This window comes from Myiozetetes cayanensis, unplaced genomic scaffold, assembly GCF_022539395.1.
Source record: "Myiozetetes cayanensis isolate MyiCay16 unplaced genomic scaffold, myiCay2020 scf2-11, whole genome shotgun sequence".
In the NCBI taxonomy this organism is placed as follows: domain Eukaryota; kingdom Metazoa; phylum Chordata; class Aves; order Passeriformes; family Tyrannidae; genus Myiozetetes; species Myiozetetes cayanensis.
The window spans coordinates 18895405-18913928 of NW_026087411.1; the positions used below are offsets into that span (position 1 = coordinate 18895405).

The 18524-nt window shown below is 37.8% G+C and overlaps 1 protein-coding gene across 3 annotated transcripts in view; it reads right to left on the bottom strand.

The window, feature by feature from the left end:
• The window catches only part of FBXO11 (F-box protein 11), a 74427-nt gene that overhangs the window by 18600 nt on the left and 37303 nt on the right, over window positions 1-18524 (bottom strand). For 2 of the 3 annotated variants that reach the window (XM_050314557.1, XM_050314555.1), the window contains 8 exons: window positions 17854-17981; window positions 17654-17735; window positions 11870-12014; window positions 10465-10594; window positions 9325-9408; window positions 9102-9234; window positions 3917-4023; window positions 3716-3827 (listed from right to left, as the gene is read on the bottom strand). In XM_050314557.1, the coding sequence (XP_050170514.1) occupies window positions 3716-3827; window positions 3917-4023; window positions 9102-9234; window positions 9325-9408; window positions 10465-10594; window positions 11870-12014; window positions 17654-17735; window positions 17854-17961 (901 nt within the window). In that variant the 5' untranslated portion in view covers window positions 17962-17981. The remainder of the gene's footprint in view (window positions 1-3715; window positions 3828-3916; window positions 4024-9101; window positions 9235-9324; window positions 9409-10464; window positions 10595-11869; window positions 12015-17653; window positions 17736-17853; window positions 17982-18524) is intronic. The other variant, XM_050314556.1, reaches the window with a different exon arrangement.

Here is an 18524-nt window from a genome sequence, read left to right on the forward strand (position 1 = left end):
TCCCTCAGCCTTCTCCTTGATAAAGTAACAAACTGCATTCAGTGTGTTTTTCACTACAACTGAATTTTTCTGCTTTACCTTATATGACTTTTCATTGAACTGTTTCTAAATTTTCCAACATGTTGCTATGGACACCAGAAAAGAGCACTTTATTTTGAAGTAGGACTAAGCAGAGGCGTTAACACAGTCTCTCTACTTCTACTCAGTATTCCCAGAGGTGTAGCTAAGGATCACATCAGTTCTTTTGGCCACTCGACTACACGAGGGCTCATATTTAGCAGTTCACCCACAGTGACTCTTTAAGCTTTTCCCAGCTTTCCAGGAAGGATGTTTATCACTTAGAAGGAAGAACAAAAGCGAGTTGTGTGTATAACTTTGCACTTGTCCAGACCATCATGAATAGTGTTTTACAGCCCAACTACCAAAAAAGGTCATAGCAACCCATCCTCCTGGTTATTTGTAAGATTACGGTTATAGTACATTCATGTTATATCTATAATACTCTATAATATAAAGTCCTCACTGTCCACACGTCTCGTCAATTTGCATCTTAATTCCTCTCTTTGAGTCATTAAGTGGCTTAAAGTCAAGAAGCGATCTTTGAAATAACCACAAAAAATGCAATTTATAGTTACCCTGAAAGTTATTTTTCATCTGTGTGGTGTGTGCTCTGGTAATTCTGTAGAATTCTAATATTTTAAGGTCCTATATGCTGAAGTCAAGTATTTTTCAAGGATCAGTGTAATTATACTGGGACTGATTCCTTCTTTTAGTCAAAGAAAGTAATAAAAAATGCTAACAGTGTGATGCAACCATTATAACTTCCTGTAAATACACATTAATTTGATTCAATCATAAATTTTAAATTCTTGATTAACCAAACCCCTGCATTTACTACCTTATTATTTTACCCAGGATCAATAGAGAGTAGTCTTGCCATACTTCATCCTGTGCAGTCTCCCTCCATGCTGCCTCCCCCAGGGACATACACCATCTCACCCAGGTTTCAAGTTACTGCTGATAGATAATAGGAGCCCAGAGAATTTCTTGGTCAGTTCTTTTTAAACTCCTGCATGATTTTAGAATGTCTATTTTTACAGCTGTTTAACCTCATCCACGGTTACTGTCAAGAGTGGAACATATTTCATTATCCCTCTAGGGTATGAGCACATTTATCATTCCTGCCTATCCTCATTAAATATGGAACAAAAATTACACAACACTTTGCCATTCAAATTTTTCCATGCTATGATGGATCAGCATCACTGCCAAAACTTCCTTTGTTCCCCAAATTAAGACACAAGCACAGTCGCCTCTAAAGACAGATGTATCTTGTCTTGTTTATCAAGTTCTTTGTGGGGGTAAGAAGGTATTTTAATGGGGTGTTTGTATTTTGGGGGGAAGTCCTCATAGTTTACTTCAATTCCTAATTCCTTACTTCATTAGCTCCTAATAACGTCTCCTTTCTTGTATTTCATAATTACTTTCACTCCCCTCTACATCTTTTGGTGTTACTGAGGAGCTATGGATTTTTAGGAAGCAAGCCTGATGTTCTAAAAGCACACTTCTATCACACTTTGCTTTTTTAAATGAAAGCAATCTTTATTCTCACTCTGGACTGAAGTTTTTAGCATGTGAAACTGGTCCTGTTGCAGTACCAAACACATGTAGTACTGGTTTAGGCTTTATTGTGTTTACTCAAAATATAATGATTGCACGCACTTATGCAATATTTAAATAAAAAGGCACATTGCCATCCACTACTACTTTTATCCATCAAGGTGAGGACTAACACAGATTTCTTCCACAATGGATGCAATAGAACCTCTAAACTCAGGATCCTGCCATTTAAACTTTAAATAAAGACGCGTTGGCTTGGCAGTAGGAGACCTCCAGCTACAATGCCTTGCACTTACATAGCTCCTATCTCTACATATTACATATATTAAGAACTTTACACATGACATAATGTAGAAATATGCCTTAATGCAATTAGGAGATCTGCAGAAAGAATATCAAACGTGCTAGGAAAGAGATTTTGAATGCTTATGGATCAGTATTTCAGAGATGTCAATGATTTGGAAAGAGTAAATGCCTTTTCTGGCAGACTGCCATTCTTTCTCCCTTTTTACACACACTCAATACTTCCTGAATAGGTTATAGCAGGACTTCGTAGGATTTAAAAGTCAATAAAACTTAATAATCAATAAGTGATGACAGCCTATACAGAGGCTCCAAAATTGACCAGAAATTTTAACTTTGGAGAAAAGAAGCAACAATTCAATACAGCAAACATTCAGAAACCCGGAGTCTTGAAGGGGGCAAAAGTCCAAAATCCTCAGAAAGTCTTCCATAATGAAAAGTGGTCATAAAAAAAGATGAAATATTAATTTTAATAAACAACTTTCACCAAAATATCAAGACCTGCTAGCACATCTGTAAGCACATTTCAATATGAAGTCATGCAGCTCTTCAAACTACTTTTATAACCATATGGTCCAAGAAACTAACCTAATTCATTTGTTGTCAAGGTGCCCAATTTTGGTATATAAGAAGTTGCAGAACAAATTTTCTTCGTATACTTCAATTTCTCAGTATTTAGCATTAATACTGAAATACTGAGCAGTTCCTGTCCTTTGTTCCTCTTTTGCCATTTTTAACACTTCCATATATTTGCTGATATGCCTCCAATAAAACAGATGATGATGACCAAGGGTAGTGTTTCACAGCCTGAAACCTCCAAGGAAGAGCCCATCTTCCTCCAGAAGGCACAGACAAGCAATCCTTCTACCACTATCATTATGGTTCCCTGCAGTATTCTCTCCTTCACAGGTTGTACCAGAGAAGTGTAGCTTTTCTATCTAGTTCGAAGATCTTCGTTCCTGGCCTTTATGCTGAGCTGAGCAATCTCTGTGCACAGCCTGCTGCATAGATCCATTCCCTTTCACTAGCTGATATAAGTTCCTATTGCCATTTCCATGCAAAGACTCAGTTATCTTAATTCTCCTGAACCACTTCTTTCTGACACTCCAACTCCATTTATCAGGTTGCGTTCAAACACATTAAACTTGCCGTGTCTTGTGTCTAGTGATTACAAACTGTTGTGTCTCCCTGCCAATGACTAAATTGCCATCCAGCTTCTCACTTCCACAGACTCCGACCAGTTCTTCCCAGAATCTCAATGACCAATGTTTCCCAAATCAGGTGGTATAAATTCCTTATTGTCTCTGATGGTGAAATGAGTCTGTCTTTCAACACTTCTGCCTGTATAGCCAAGTACTCATACTCTTTGTCAAATCATTCCACTCAAGAGGAAAGTGAACTGAGCTTAGCATTTACATCTCGTGACTGTTTAATGCCATCAATCTCAGCAGTGAATATCACAACAAACTTCATGCACACATCTCACGTGTACCCCCTTCAAATGCCCCCTCTTGCCAGCTACAGTTAAAAATACCCAAACCAGTAAGTTTATATCAACTGTCACTTTTCAGGTTTTAAACCAACTGTCCAGAGAGTCTAAACAGATTCAAACAGAAGACCAAGTATACATTATCACAAAGGTTTCTGGCACACAGAAGTCACGCAATAGTGCCATTTCAAGGCAAGTAAGGCTTGCAGACATGTATTAAACACCTGCGTAAGAAAGTGAGATATGCCAACAGTGATCATACTCATTTTGTGTGTTTCTCCAAACAAAAAAAAGCCCACTAACCCGTACAAGTACTTCGAATAATACAGTGATCTATAATTGGACTGCAGTTCACGGTAATCTCTAAGCAGTGGTGAGCATTGTGGTGCTGAGCAGATTTGTCATCAGGGTTGAACTGAAAAAGAAAGAAAACACAGAAATGTTACATTTAATTGCTCAGGTCTTAAAACTTTTAAAAGAGCTGCTGAAGTTTGAGATTCTTACCCTGATTGTCATATATCCAACATAGGCATCTTCAGAACCCTCCATAAAAACGAAGGTGGAATCTCTAGTGTTTTCTATTATAACTTTATCAGCTACTTTTCCAGGTGCTGTAAAGAAAACAATTAGTATGTCTTAGTTTATGTCACTGAAAAAAAAATCCTCAGAAGACTTACAGAATTCTGTTCAAAGCAAAGAAGGAAAATTAATGCTACTGCTGGCATATAAACATGTCTTCATGTAAGAAGAATCTTAAAAAAGAAAGTTTCAAAGACACTGAAGAAACTAGTCTTTAACTAAAATAATCTGGCACTAATTTACTACACAGTACCATGAGAAAAACCTTCTCTTGCACAGAGCTAGTTTCTGACTACTACTTATGATGAACTGAATCAACAGTTTAAGCATGGATACCAGGTTAGAGGCACTTCAGTTCTGTTCCAGGCACAATTTATTTTGGTATTCTAAACCCTTTTATTAAAGCTAAAAACATATATTCCATCATTAATTGGAACCACTATTTAGTAATCTGCTCACGACCTACAAGCGACCTCTCCCCATACTTCTCAGATGTAGGATTCAGAGTTTTGAACTGATATCCTCATTATTCTTTAGGAAAAAAAAAAATCTTATTAAACCAGATTGAACTATACTACTGCAAGTATGTACAGAAGGTTTCAAACTGGTTCATTTGCAAGATGCCATAATATGCCATTTGATCTCCTGTGCCACCAGAGAGGCTCTGCTTGAGTCTTTATCCTTAATCCAAAGGCAGGCGATATTTACATTGGGATGGCAAGAGCCGGCAGAGGGAGCACGAGTTAACAACAACCTTGCACTGGAATCGATTCAATGACGCTCATTCACAAGCAAGATTGTTTGTCTGATTCAAACCTGCACATTAACTATGCAAGCTAGAAGCAGCCTTCCTCAATACCCAAAATATAAAGTTTCACATGCTGTGACAGGTAACTTAATCTGAGAGCAATTTCAAACCATTCCCCACTCCAGACACACATACATGACCACGTATTTGCTCTAAATTCTGTATTTTATTGAAGAGGTTACACACAGGATTTCTCATGAGCAGATCTTTTTCGGCTGTCTGTTGACACTAGTACAGACAAGTGGTATGTCCTGTTCTTTATCACTCTGGCAGAAAGGTGCCAGTTAGAATGGAGCAACATTTATATCATTATCCAGCTTGTTCTCACTATCTAAAAGCCTGATCTCCGCTTTCACTACTGCAGAGCTGCAAATATTTTAAGGTAGTCTAAGCTCTTCTTCATACCACTATTCACTTAGTACTAGATAACAACTAAAAGAGGTTTTGATGAGGAGTTCTGTCATCATACAAAACATCTTTCTGTGGCTTGATAATATTTCTATATATTCACCATGGTGCAAATGCACTGGCATAAACACATGAGTGTATTTCAGTATATGAAAAAGAACAGCACCACAATACTGCAGGTGAACCAAAACCAGAAAATAGAGGCCCTAACAGGATATAAGAGCCATAAATCAGTATCAGAATTGTGTTCTCTTTTAAGGTGGCACAGAAAAACTGCACTTTACATTGGATGCTCTGAAACACAATTAAACGGAGATTTGTGGAATTGTGCTTGTAGATGTTTGGAATGCACTTGGATCATGCTCTCCACAGGTATTTCCTTCCTCTCAGCATACAAGTTACTTCACAGGTCTCTGAGTTTGGGAGGTCCATCATGGAACATACTAATTAGTTAAGACCACTGCACTGAGATGCCCCCTAGGAAAAGACTGAAGGATTCCTTAAGTATTGGTTTCATTCTAAATGCACCAATGAAATTCTCTGCAATATCCTACTGAATCTTTGCAAAATCATCGTTCAGAGAAGTATCTCTATTTCAGTTTTTGGCTTAGACCACTTTAGAAAAAATGAACCAGTATAAGAATCGGAAAAGGAAGAAAAGGGTCACTAATTTTGTAAGCAAAACACAGCTCCCAAGAAGTCTATTTGCTGAAATCTATGGGAGTTGTGTTCCATGGGATCAGAATTCATCCTCAGCTTAAGGACCAAGATGGATCATTTAGAAATAATGTAACAGACAACAACAGTCCCTACAATAAGGGGCTGCCTAAAGAATTATAAATTAACTGGATGTTGCCTCAAAATTCTTTAATTCCTCAAAAGGAATAAAACTATTTCACTTTTCAATGCATTAAAGACAATCCATTGCATTCTGCAGGAAATAATTGTGACCTTGTTCAACTTTACCAGGCAAAAAATACAGATACCCTTTTAGATCTTGCAGTCTGCAAAATCTGCAGCAAAGAACACAGCTCTAAACTAGTCCAAAATACAACTTTCAATTCAAAGATGCAGAATGGGTATTTAAAGAAGAGCTCAGACATGTGAAAGTACTCTTGCATTCTAAAGTGAAAAAATATTCAATTATGATAGTCTTACCACTTTAGATTTCTCCACCCTTAAAATCACAATAATAATTTTCATTGTTTTTACTAATTCTTTTCTTGATTGAAAAATCCCTTGATAATTCCTTTTTACTTGCACATTATTTAAGTCAAATAAAAATAAAGGGGACACAAAAAAAAGAAACCTGTAGCTCCTAACATATAGAAAACCACACACATATAGGGAAGATTCTCATATCGGGACACATGTCTGTACAACTGCTGAAATTCAGTCCATTGAGTGACGTTGTGTCTTGAGTGCAATGAGCACTCCACGGATATTCCTGCAGTGAATACACATCCCCTCTCCAACTCTGGAAAACAAATTCTTTTAAGAAATTCATAGGTATTTCTGTCCAATGAACCAGATGCAACAATTTCCTTACAGAATCTCTACTCTTGTTCCTTACTTGACAGTTCAGATAAGTCTCAGTACTAACAATACCTCCAGAGGCTTCCTTCTGAACTAACTCCTTCCCCTGGGTTTAAGGGGAGAAATAAATAACCCCAAAATTAAACAGAACAACAAACCTAGAACACCAGGCATTATTCTGTAAGAACATTTTGCTTATGCGTGAAAGTAGAAGCTCCTTGAGAGTTCAAAGTACGTTAAGCTGCCTTTCTAATAATGTTGTGCTTCTTCAGAAGTCAGCAGAAGAAATTATTAAAGAAATTTGAGTAGAACTGCAGAGAGATTTGGTGTTGCCTTAATCCTACCATTCTGAAAAGCTTGCCAGACTGAACAGAGAAGAGGTGGTTCTCCAAGGCTTAGTGGTTCACTTTAATTTGTTTTCTTTTCCAGACAAAAGAAAATTGACTCTCTCTACAATGTCACTCACCATACAGTGGAGAAAGTCTGAGGAAGTGAAGTTAGCAGTGCCAAAAACTGAAATATAAATACATCCAGCATTTCTGGATTCCTCTTGGAGGTTTTGTTCCCCAAGATAGCTATTCTGTTACAAAAATACACAATGCAGATCCTTGGCTTTTAAAAGACTGTAGTTAAGATAACTCTTTTTCTGAATAACTTAGGTTAATTCCAGGGGAAGGGAAAGCAGAGGACTTTTCAAAACCTCAAAGGAGCCAGACAACATGCAATCGTTTCAAGTGCCATGAAGTAACTGAGAAGTTTTCTATCTTAGGACAGTGCTGATCCAGTTTCTTCTGGATTTTAAACACTTCATGACTACAACTTGCCCTATTTGTACTGGCAGTTATTACTGTCATCCACCATCTGAAACAGAAGCCAGGGGCATTCTGTTATTTGTCTACAGCCACGCGTCCTTTAACAAGCACTGCAGCCTAACAAGAGTGGTACTACGAAGTGAAATAGTGCTGAGGATCAGACATCCACACCACCCACCTTGCAGGACAGGGAGGGTAGAAAAGACTGACTTTGCACTAGTCCTGTCCCAGTCTCTCTGACTGAATGTACACTGGCTACTACAGTGCAGGAAGAGCATTCCAGGAACACATCTCTTAAATTAGTCTCATCCAAAAGGAATCCAGTTAGTGCTCCAAAACCTCTCCACAACACAAACCAAAGCACTGTAAGTAGGGATGTTCAGAATGCTGGTTTCAGATATGTAGTCATGAACTGACAAACTAACATACTAACACAGCCACATCTAGTGGATCTGGGGGGACAAGTTTTAGGAGTAACACTGGAACAATCTGACTGCATTGCTCAAAACCTTTCTCACTGCCAAGTCTGCAAAACCCAGGCAAGAAGTGCCAGAACAGGTTCACTCAGGAACAAAACAGTTGGTATGGAGAACAGAAAAGAGGGACTTTTCAAAACAAAAACCCAAACCCAAAACACGCACACACAAAACACACCCACCAAAACAACCACACAACCAAAAACCCCTAACCTAACAAGCAAACAAAAAACCCCACAGCCCAGAAAATCCAACCAACCAAGCCAACACAGATAGGCAGCATCTCAGAAAAAGCAAACAGCAGGCAATGCACTCCTGGGTGACCAGAGGAGCAAGAGGTCTGAGACCCCTTAACCAAGATCTCTACCAACCATGAATACTGTCTCAATTTCTACCAGTTATCATGCTACTAGGAATTAGTATGCTCACAGTAGTGACAGGAAAAGTAAACAGCTCCACAAGTACCACAACTTGCAGCCAGGTGCATTACCTTGTATTACAGATTACATTATCTTATATTAACCTTGTCTTTTTCTTTCCTAATCTGAAGGTCTTATTTCCTTCTCCATAAAGGTTTTGCTTTAGAGGAACAGTTGGGAGAGGAATAGAGAAAAAAACCTGTCTTAGAATCCTTCTGTTGGATGCTCTCATTTCCTTCCTCAAGATGGAATTACGATGAAGAAAATGGGACAGATACTAATTTGGGCTTGCTCCCATTGCTGGTTTCTACTCTGGAGATGAGATATATATATGTACAAATTTCATATGAACCACCTGAAAATTTCAGCTGCAGTCATATAACTGAATATACTTTCTGAAAAATTCAATTTTTTTCCTCCCAATAAAATAAAAAGGTAAGTTGTTCCAAGAAGTAACCAGCAGACAATGGTACTTCAGTCTGAAGCATCAGCTACTTTTTAGTTAGTGATACTAGTACAAAAAATACGTATTTACTAGGCTGATGAAGAAAGACGGGCATTTAGAGTAGGTATTTAATACATCAGAGTATCTTTGCAATTAATGTAGTAATTAACACAACTTTGAGACAACGATGCCCTCAATTCACATACCTGCACCGATCATGGTGATTGGAGATTCTATATATATCCATTCATCAGTATATATACCAGAGTGAACGAAGATAAGTCCATCAAAATGAGCTTCTTGAACTCCACCAAGAGCATCCTCAATAGTATCATAATACTAGAAGAAAAGGGACAAGTTTAGAGAAACGTCCATTTCCATTTAAATACAGATATATAAATACTCTTAAGAACTGCTTTAGATACATACCAGCATATTTTCTCTTCCTTTGTATCTTGCAGGATTACTGTAGAAGTGTTCAGCAAAACCTGGCTTTACATGTGCTCCTTTGTACTGAAACAAGGAAAAAAGTCTGTGATAAGTTTGCAGACAGGTGGGTCTGAATGCATAGACAAGAGATCTACTAATTCCCTAAGCCATTTGCCAATATCAGTTTGATCCAAGAAGGAAGGACCATATACCGAGTTCCCATACCAGGCACACGATTCAAAATGGTAACACCAAAAACGGTCTGAGCCTAAGGGAGTGATCAACTAAACCTACTTAGAGATGGCCAACTGACTTACACAGCCAGGAGCCTCGAAACCGCTGAGAGCTTCAAACACCTTATGCACTCCACAGCCACTGTTTTTACTTCCATATCTTGATTCTCCAGCAGTTTGCCACAAAACAAACTGCATTTATATGGTGAGGAAAAGAGAACCCTATACCTTCACTTGTGATGGAATAAACGAAGAAGGCAAGTCAAGCATTTGTCCTCAACAAGTTTCTGAATTTCATTACCAATGACATGCAGCACTGTATGATTCACTCACCCTGATATTTCTCTTATGGTTTTCAAGTATCATGCCCAGCCATTCTTACAGTACCTCTGGAACTTTGGATTAGAGGTTCAATCACATGCCCTGAAGATAACTTATTGAGCTGCAGTCACTGTGAATCACTATTTAAGCCCAAGTGGTATTACCAACACACTGTTTGGTTTACTAGAGGAAGATGCACACATATCTGACAACCAGCACACACGCTGGTTTAGTAACATACAACAATAAGGTATTTTGCAGTTTATTTCTGAGCCACAGGCCATGACAATCTTTTCCACAGACTTTCAGTGATGCAAAACATGAAGAAAACCCAAGACAGAAGATCTGGATGCTCAGGCACTTTACAGTGTTGTGTCTCCCCAACGCGTGCCTCAAAACAGGAAATAACTCCAGATTTCCGCCTACTGTGCAACACCACAAGGATCTCTCCCCCCCTCCTCAGTCACATCACCTGATTTAAAGTCTAAACTCAAGTTAATCACTATTGTCAGCCCCATTTCACAAGTTGCACTTTTTACTTTTATAAACATCTGTAAATTTGAATATAAACAAATACCAGTCTTACCAGTTGCTGGAAGCTTTCTTTCCAGGGATTTGGATGTTCATATTCTTCTGGATTAATCTGATAAAATTTACCAGGTTCAGGATGCATCATGGGACGAGTGTACTCAAATACTTCCATATACAACCTTTTCCTGAACAGAAGTGTCAAGCAGAAAAGTAAATTAATGCATTTCTGATTACTCTTTCATTTTAACATAACACCAAAAGTTAAACCCCATTTTTTTTTCCCAGGATTTGCGAGTCTGACAGTGAATTTAACCAAGATCAGTACCTACCACTTAGACACTGCCAAACCCATTTTTCTATTGCACTGACTTTTGTGTTTTTCTGAGAAAAATTTTGATGTGTTTCATGATTGAAGTGAAAACGTTCTCAACGTGCAATTTTCATGAAGAAATTCAAGCAGTTACAGTGTTTCTGGAATCAGAGTCTAATTGAATATTAACTACAGCACTGCTTTAACACTTACAATAGCTAATAGCACAAGAACAACAAACTTAAGACCAAGTGTGCCACCACCTCTTCCTCACCTTGCCAAAAAAAGACTGAAAAATGCATTCACAGAGAACAAATGATGCACTGTATTCCAAAAAGAGTTCATCAGCGAACAAATTACAGTGGTTTAAAAAGAGGAAAATGGCACACAGCAGTTGGATTCTTTTGATTAGTGCCAGAATGCAAATAATTGCAGTGTCTGAGCCTGCTGATATTAAGCCCAGACTTACAGGATGCCATGGAATCTCAGAAGCTGTAATTCATCTGACAAGACATCCCCAAAGCTGTCTTTAGGACAGAAAAAAAAGGGGTATTTTTCTGGTTTTTTTAATTCTTTTTATTTTAGACTTTATTTTTGAAAAAGTAGCCTAAGAAACATGTTATTTTTCCCTTACGAACAATTACAAATTTAGATCCTTTTTATTCAAACTCTCAATAACCCAGGGGAAGGGTGGATTCAAACCGGTGAAAACAGCCCAAGCACCCAACCATTAAACAAAACAAATAAAAATCAAACCAAACAAAAAAACCTGTTTAAGTAACACTAGACAAAAAAGCTTGCATCTAACATTAAGAAATGTTTTGTTTCTTTTGCATCAAGCAACACAATCCCCACAGTAGCCTGCAAAGGGTTAAAGAGGGAAGAAGAAATTGCTACTGAAGGAATTGATTTTTTTTAAAACATTGTTTAAGTAGTATCTACACTAGCAGAGAATCAAGTTTTACTGTTTAATACATACAATCAGACATTCAAAAGTAACAAATAACGCTTAACTAAACCAGGCATATTAAAATACAATTGGTTTTAATTCAACTAATTGTAACCAACATTTCAATTTTTCTATTGTTCTGGCATCTTGAGCAGCACATCTAGTATTTCTGAAGATAATGAGGAATAGCTTTTCACTTACCACAAAATTGGATCATTAGCCAGCTCACTGAAGCGTTTACACACACAAGCTGCTCTACAGAGATCCTGCTCCAGCAGGTAGGAGAAGATCTTTAGAACCACTTCATCTGGCAACTTCTCCTGAAGATACTGTTCTGCAGGTGCTGCTATTAAACAGTAATCGATATAAGATTATTGACATATTTAACCACCTCAAATTCTGACTGAAGTAGATTACCAACTTGTCACTTGAAAGATTTCCATTTAAAATGCCAATTATCTCAAAGCAGCCTTCCTTTTTTTTTTTTTTAAGCATGTTTCTTCTAAATTTGAAGGCAAAAAATCCAGAAGTTACAGACTTCAAGTCCTCCTTCCAAACACTTTAGTTCACCTTTTTTATTGGAGGAATCATTCTGCCTATGACTGTAGATGTTAAATAGGCTACTGTGCATGTTCCAGATATACTGGCCTTCTCACTGCTATCAGTTGCATTGTGGTTTCATTAAACCACATTATCCATATGATAATAATAACAACGCAAAAGCCAAAATCTCTGAAAATGCTTTCAAACAGAAAAGAATTTACTCAGAAATAGTCACTGTCTGGAAAAACTACTAGTAAAACTTCATTGGTCTCCCACAATGAACACATTAGGAAAAGAGAACACCTGGGATGTGGGAAACCAGTACCCAGCAGTAATGCCAAAGTCTCCTCTTCCACTTACTCCTATTTATGCTTTTTTTTTCAAATCAAAAATCTACACTAGAAGAAGTGTTAGCCTTGCCAGATGTATTGCTACAGAGAGGTTGGAGAAAGTGGCATTCCCATGCCATTGTGTGGAGACACAAGTGCACTTTGTTAAACCCCTGCTCTTGGGCACACGGGCACTCCACATGATCCTAAAGGCAGAGCCATACAGAACAGCTGCCAAAGTTTGGAGGATTTGTATGGAAGGCATTAGAAGCTCCCACCTGCTAAATTCATAGCACAGTTACATCCATGTAATGCTCCTTGCATCATTTATTTTCTCCTAGAACATCTGAATCCAAGGAGCAATAGGACTGTGATTTTGGCTACTACAAGAGGACTACTAAAGTGAGCTTAAGAAAGATGACTTACTAAATGTGAGGGAGCAACATTCTGAAAAACAGTATCCCTTTGAGATTTCATCAAAAAAAAAAAAAAAAAAGACAGCATCCCAGGACTTCCCTGGGAAAAGCTGCACAAATAAATACATTATTTCCAGCTATAGGAGAGGAAAAAAAAAAAGAACTGCAAGGATCAAAACTGTGGCTTTATGAAGATGCTGAACTGTGGTCTGTAGACCATGTCACCAGAACCTGTGTACTATGAGAGAAACAGTTAGAGCTGTTCCTACAGGGTGTCATGTTACAGTCTCCAGTCAGACCAGGTAATAGAAATTCTGAAATATTGCTGAGTTCGCAGTGCCTTTCCCTGAACCTGTTCCTTGTTGCTCCACTGTATGAATGTTCCCTTAGTGATTCCCAAATACTGATCTCCTCCAAGATGCCAGAAGGGCATTTATGCAGTTGACAGCTGCTCACAGCAGTATCACAGCTAACATGTAAGTATAATCTACAGGTACATGGCACTTCAACAAAAATCTCTGCTGTACCAAAGTGGGAAGTGTCATCATTCCACATGCCCACAGTTTTTGCCCCCATAGTATCCCCATCCTCCTACAAACTATTTTTTTATCATCAGACCCTTGTTGTAGTTCATTGCAAGCTACAGAAGTGCTACTATGGAACAAAAGGAAGACGACAGGGATGACCAACTAGAAGTTGGTCAAAATAGTTCTCTTCAGCAATGGCATTAATTATGTCAGACAACAAAATTCTTTTTATTCAAAAAACAAAGCCAAAAAAGCCTAATGAGCCAGGCTGAAGCCAGTAAGTCAGTAAAACTTATGAAATGCAGGTAGTCTGGAAAGGTCTGATGCTCAAGAGACACTTGGGGAGCCCAAAGTCTGGACAGCAGAACAGCAGCCCACAACGGGAGCATGGGTGAGCATCAACACAGAATGTCACATGCACAATCAATGCTGGTTTTTAAAAAGGTCCCTTTCCATTAGAGATATAAAGGTGCTTTCCTGTGTCAAGCAGGCAGGAGCAGTTCATTCTACAGTCCTAATTACCCTGGAAATGCATCACAGGATAATTGGACATTGCTTCTAAATTCATCTTTTTGTGGTAGCTTTTCAGGTAGATGTACAGATAGTCTTCTACTATCTTATTGAAAGCTGAAATGTGATATTGCAAATGCAAGGTAGTAAATCCTCCCAAGTCTTCCATGACCTGTCTTCTCCTTTTAACACACAAATCCCTGAGGTATATAATTTGATCTTCTTCCCAAGACAATCAGTTACTTCAATAAGCAACCTGCAGATTTTTTTTCTTCCTGTAAGGTTATATATGTTAGGACCTTGAATAATTCTTAATTGAAGAGGGAGGCTCACTAATGTAGTGCCTCCCACTGCTCCAAAGTTCATACTCCTGTTTTCCTCCCTAGGCCCTATCTCAAAATGAAAATCGAAATCCAGATATGTTTCCTTACTGCAAGGGACAAGGACCAACTCCAAAAGCAACAAAACATTTTCCTGAAATAAAATAATTTTAAAGGCCTCAATAAACCCCCTCAAGCCCTGCAGTTTTTCAAGCAGTATTTATGTGGAAACTTAGGCACTGCTTTCCAAATGAAGATGATGATTTTACAGGTGTTTGCTATCCCCTCACCTTTATCCAAAATCCTGTAGAAGTGAGCAATTTAACTTAAATTGCCCTTCTGCTCAATTAAGTAGGGGTTGATTTAAGACTTGTCCACTTAAATCACTGATACAGTGATTATTAGGTGAAATTCTCCAGTATAACTTGAAAAGGTTGATTTGCTTCTTAATGCTAAGACTCAAATTTCCTCTGCATCCAAGAGAGAACTAAACTACATGCTTTTGTTCTATAAATCCACTTTTTACATCTCGTGTATCTTTTAATAACGTGTCAAAGTAAGGATGTAATCAATGTGTTCTTCCTCTCAGTTTACAAAAATAAGCCAAAACCATTTAAAAGGCTTGTCTGGCCCCCAAATCAGAAAAATTAATGTGCTCCTATTTATGACAATTTTATGCCTACTGACAAAATGAAAGTTAACTACAAAATGCATATTCATATTTAAAAAAACCCACAGTTTTCCACTTAAGTGTCAAAACCAGACAAGAATAAAAATAAAAACAAAGTGCAAGAGGTCATCACCAATCTTTATCTTTGCTCTAACGTAAGTTGACAGTTGAACTATTTATGTTTCAGTAAGCGCTAATGCACTGCACAACTGAAAATTGGAAACACATCTGGTTATGTCATTCTGTTTCCACAGGATATGCGTGAAGCTCATTCAGTTTCAGTTTTGATCATTTAGTAGATAGGAATTAGCAAAGTAATACCAAGATGAAGGGCAGGGGAAGCTGCCTGAAAGTCAATTCCCTTCTTTGTAGAAGGACCGAGAATGCCATCCCAAGAATCCCAACTTATAAATTCTATCTTGTATGGACATCTTTTTTGTCCACTTCTGTGGAGAAGGTGGAGACGAACAGCTTTTACTCTATAAGGAGGTATTTAGTAAAAAATCTTTTCTTGTTATGAAGCAGAAATTTGTCAGAAACATGGCATGTTTTTGGGAACATATAAATCAATGGGAAAAGACAAAAATAAATTTAAAAAGTCAGTAAGTTCTGTAAACTATGAGTTATGTTCGTTCATTATGTACAGAACAATGAATGAGGGATCCAGTAATCTGCAGTCTTGGTATGTACTGCAAATCTATAGTTCAGGGAAAAGGGAAATCTAAAATAGCAACCCTCCCAGCAGAACTAAATCTGAAATCAGTATTAAAATAAGGAATAGTCTTCTGTTTTCCAACTACTGGCTCCACTCCAGTTGGAAACTCCAATTGACTGGCATTTCTCTTTCGACTCCACCAAATTTTCCTCAACTCCACACAGCAAGGAACGGTTTTCCACCATGACATTTTCCTGTATTTCCACTCCCATGCCTTCATTTCATCTACAGTTCTAAAATAAATCAACTGTACACAAGAATACACAATCTCCACTGATGAGGAAGTCTCATGCTTACAACTCAATTTCAACAGCTATCACAACCTATGCCAACACAAAACAGAGTGGGAGGGGTTTGTGTGTTAAAATAAATCTCACCACAATCAATACTCGTAGAAATTTAGAGGAATCTCCCAGAAACTCAAGAAGGAAAATAACAAAACCCCATCACCTGTACTGGGAAAGATATTAATAGAAAATAGTTGAGGAAGACACTCCCTTGTTAGGTTGTTTAAATACAATCTTAAAAGTACAATTGTAACAACGGTACAATTGTAACAACTCCTTTGTTAATTCCGTGCTGGAGAAGCCTTCTTCACAATCCCAGTACTCTCCTCACACGAGCTCAAGAACGTAATAGAAGGAACGGACAGCAAAAGTGTGGAGAATTCCTCTGGAAATCAGTGTCATTCATGCTGTAATTGTACCACAGGACTGAAGTAAAGATACACACCTTCACTAAAGCAAGGAGGTGAGTAAAAGCACAATGAAAAATACAGCAAGAAAGTGAATGACATGGAAAAAAACTTAAGAACTGGCAAGAGAAACTGAGTCTGTGACAAGATGACTTTGCACAGGGTTTCAGATAGCAAATCAGGAAATGAATCAAAGCAAAATGACACAGGTTGATCTCCAGTTGGTTCTGGCTATTTCAAGGATATAAATCTGAGGTTAAATGATTCTTAAACAGCTGCTGATATTAGGAGTTAATTAAAGAGAGGGAGAATAAAATACAAGGGGAAAGAGACAGAGCTTGAAAGATAAAACCTTCACTATGGAGGTGAAGAGCCAAAAAAAAAAAAAGCAGACCTCAACAGAATCAATGAAAACAGACCAAAGCCTTGAGCCAGCTGCTCAGTTTTAGTTCACAATATTAAGGGAGACATGGATTAAAAACAAACAAACAAACAAACAAACAAAAACCAAAACACAACAAACCATGAAAAGCAACAGAAACCACATCAATGAGAGTTGGAAAGCGTTGGTGTTGATTTTCCAGGGAAAAGTGACAGTAGAACTCCTGGAACTAAAGAGTGTGTCAGGAAACAGATATAGAAGCAGAGAGACTGAAAAACTACACAGAAAAAAGTACAAGTAGGGTATGTGTGCCTGTGTATATCTGTGATGTGTGTACATACAAAATACACACACCATGTAATTATATACACATGTATTGCACATGTGCCTTAAATTATACAAGGTATATACTGCAGCTGTGTGCAAAAGTATGTGCACATCTATATATATAGGTATACGTGTATTTTTCTTTAAAAACACACAAAGTCTCTCCACAATTAGGTGCTATAATAACATAACAGAACTACTACTAAACAATACCATCAATATGAGAAATGGTAAGTAAGGCACCACTGCAGCCTTACTGCTCCTAACAGTAGCTTAGATACAACTACACAGCATGGTGAGGAGACTGAAAAACAACCAAAACCTGCCTGCAGTAAAGCAGATACACTAAAGAACCAGATTCTAAAAATTCTGATTAAAATCATGATTCCAAGTTTGAAGTTCAGAACAAGCCTGTAGTTTTGGGGGTTTTACACTACTGTTTCTTAGCTGGAGAACACACAGGAAAGGTAAGTTTGGGGATAATGTGTGGGGTTACACATGAAATCAAAATGTCCTTCTCCCTCACCCGCTTTTTTTGTAGTAAGTTATTACCTGATAAATCCTGGGATTTTCCAGATACTCTAGCACGTTTTGCTCGGTGACCAAAGTTTTCAGTAGCTGAAGTGGAGGCACCCTTTAGTGCAATAAATAAGAATTAGTTCAGTCACTAGGTAACTTGTGAAAAACACTAAATTAGTATCATATTCTTGAATCAGTAAGATTTCCTTTACAATTAAAAACAAAGAAGTTACCTCCATACTGCTCTTTGTAGGGCAAGCTGTTCTTTTAGGTAGAAGAGTTTTTCTGCGAAGTTGGTATGGGCTATTTTGTGCACCAGGACCTGATTCTTCTGCAACCATATCTGCAGGTACATCATCATCTGTAAATAACAAAAGAAATTTGGTAATTGGAATTGTAGTTTTGCTTTATACCAGGGAAACGCTTCAGAAATTTTCAGGTAAGTCAGGAGGGTGGGGAGGAAGCACAAGAGAACAGAAAACCTCTAATAAAAAAAAAATCAGAATATACACAGCTACATATAAACAAAGCTACACGAGAAACCTAGGTTTTTGGTTTCTCTGCAAGCATTTAACTCACTACACTAATTCCATCACCTCATTACCTCAAATTTTTCACCTAATACAATCAGCAGAACAAGGAACACAGGATTTCAATTATTAACTAGATGTTACCAAGAAATCCTTTAGTAAACTTAATATTTAGTACCAAACTCAAGGCAGAATTTTCCTCTAATATTTCAGGAATAGCCCAGGACAGCATATAGAACCTTCTGTAAAATGGAGGTGGCTTTAAATACATTCTCTTCACCTAAATTATGCGTTAGAAAACTAAGAGCATATTTTCTCCCTATCCCTTAAAAAAGAAGTGCAGAAAGTGTGATGAGAATAATTTTAAAGTTTTT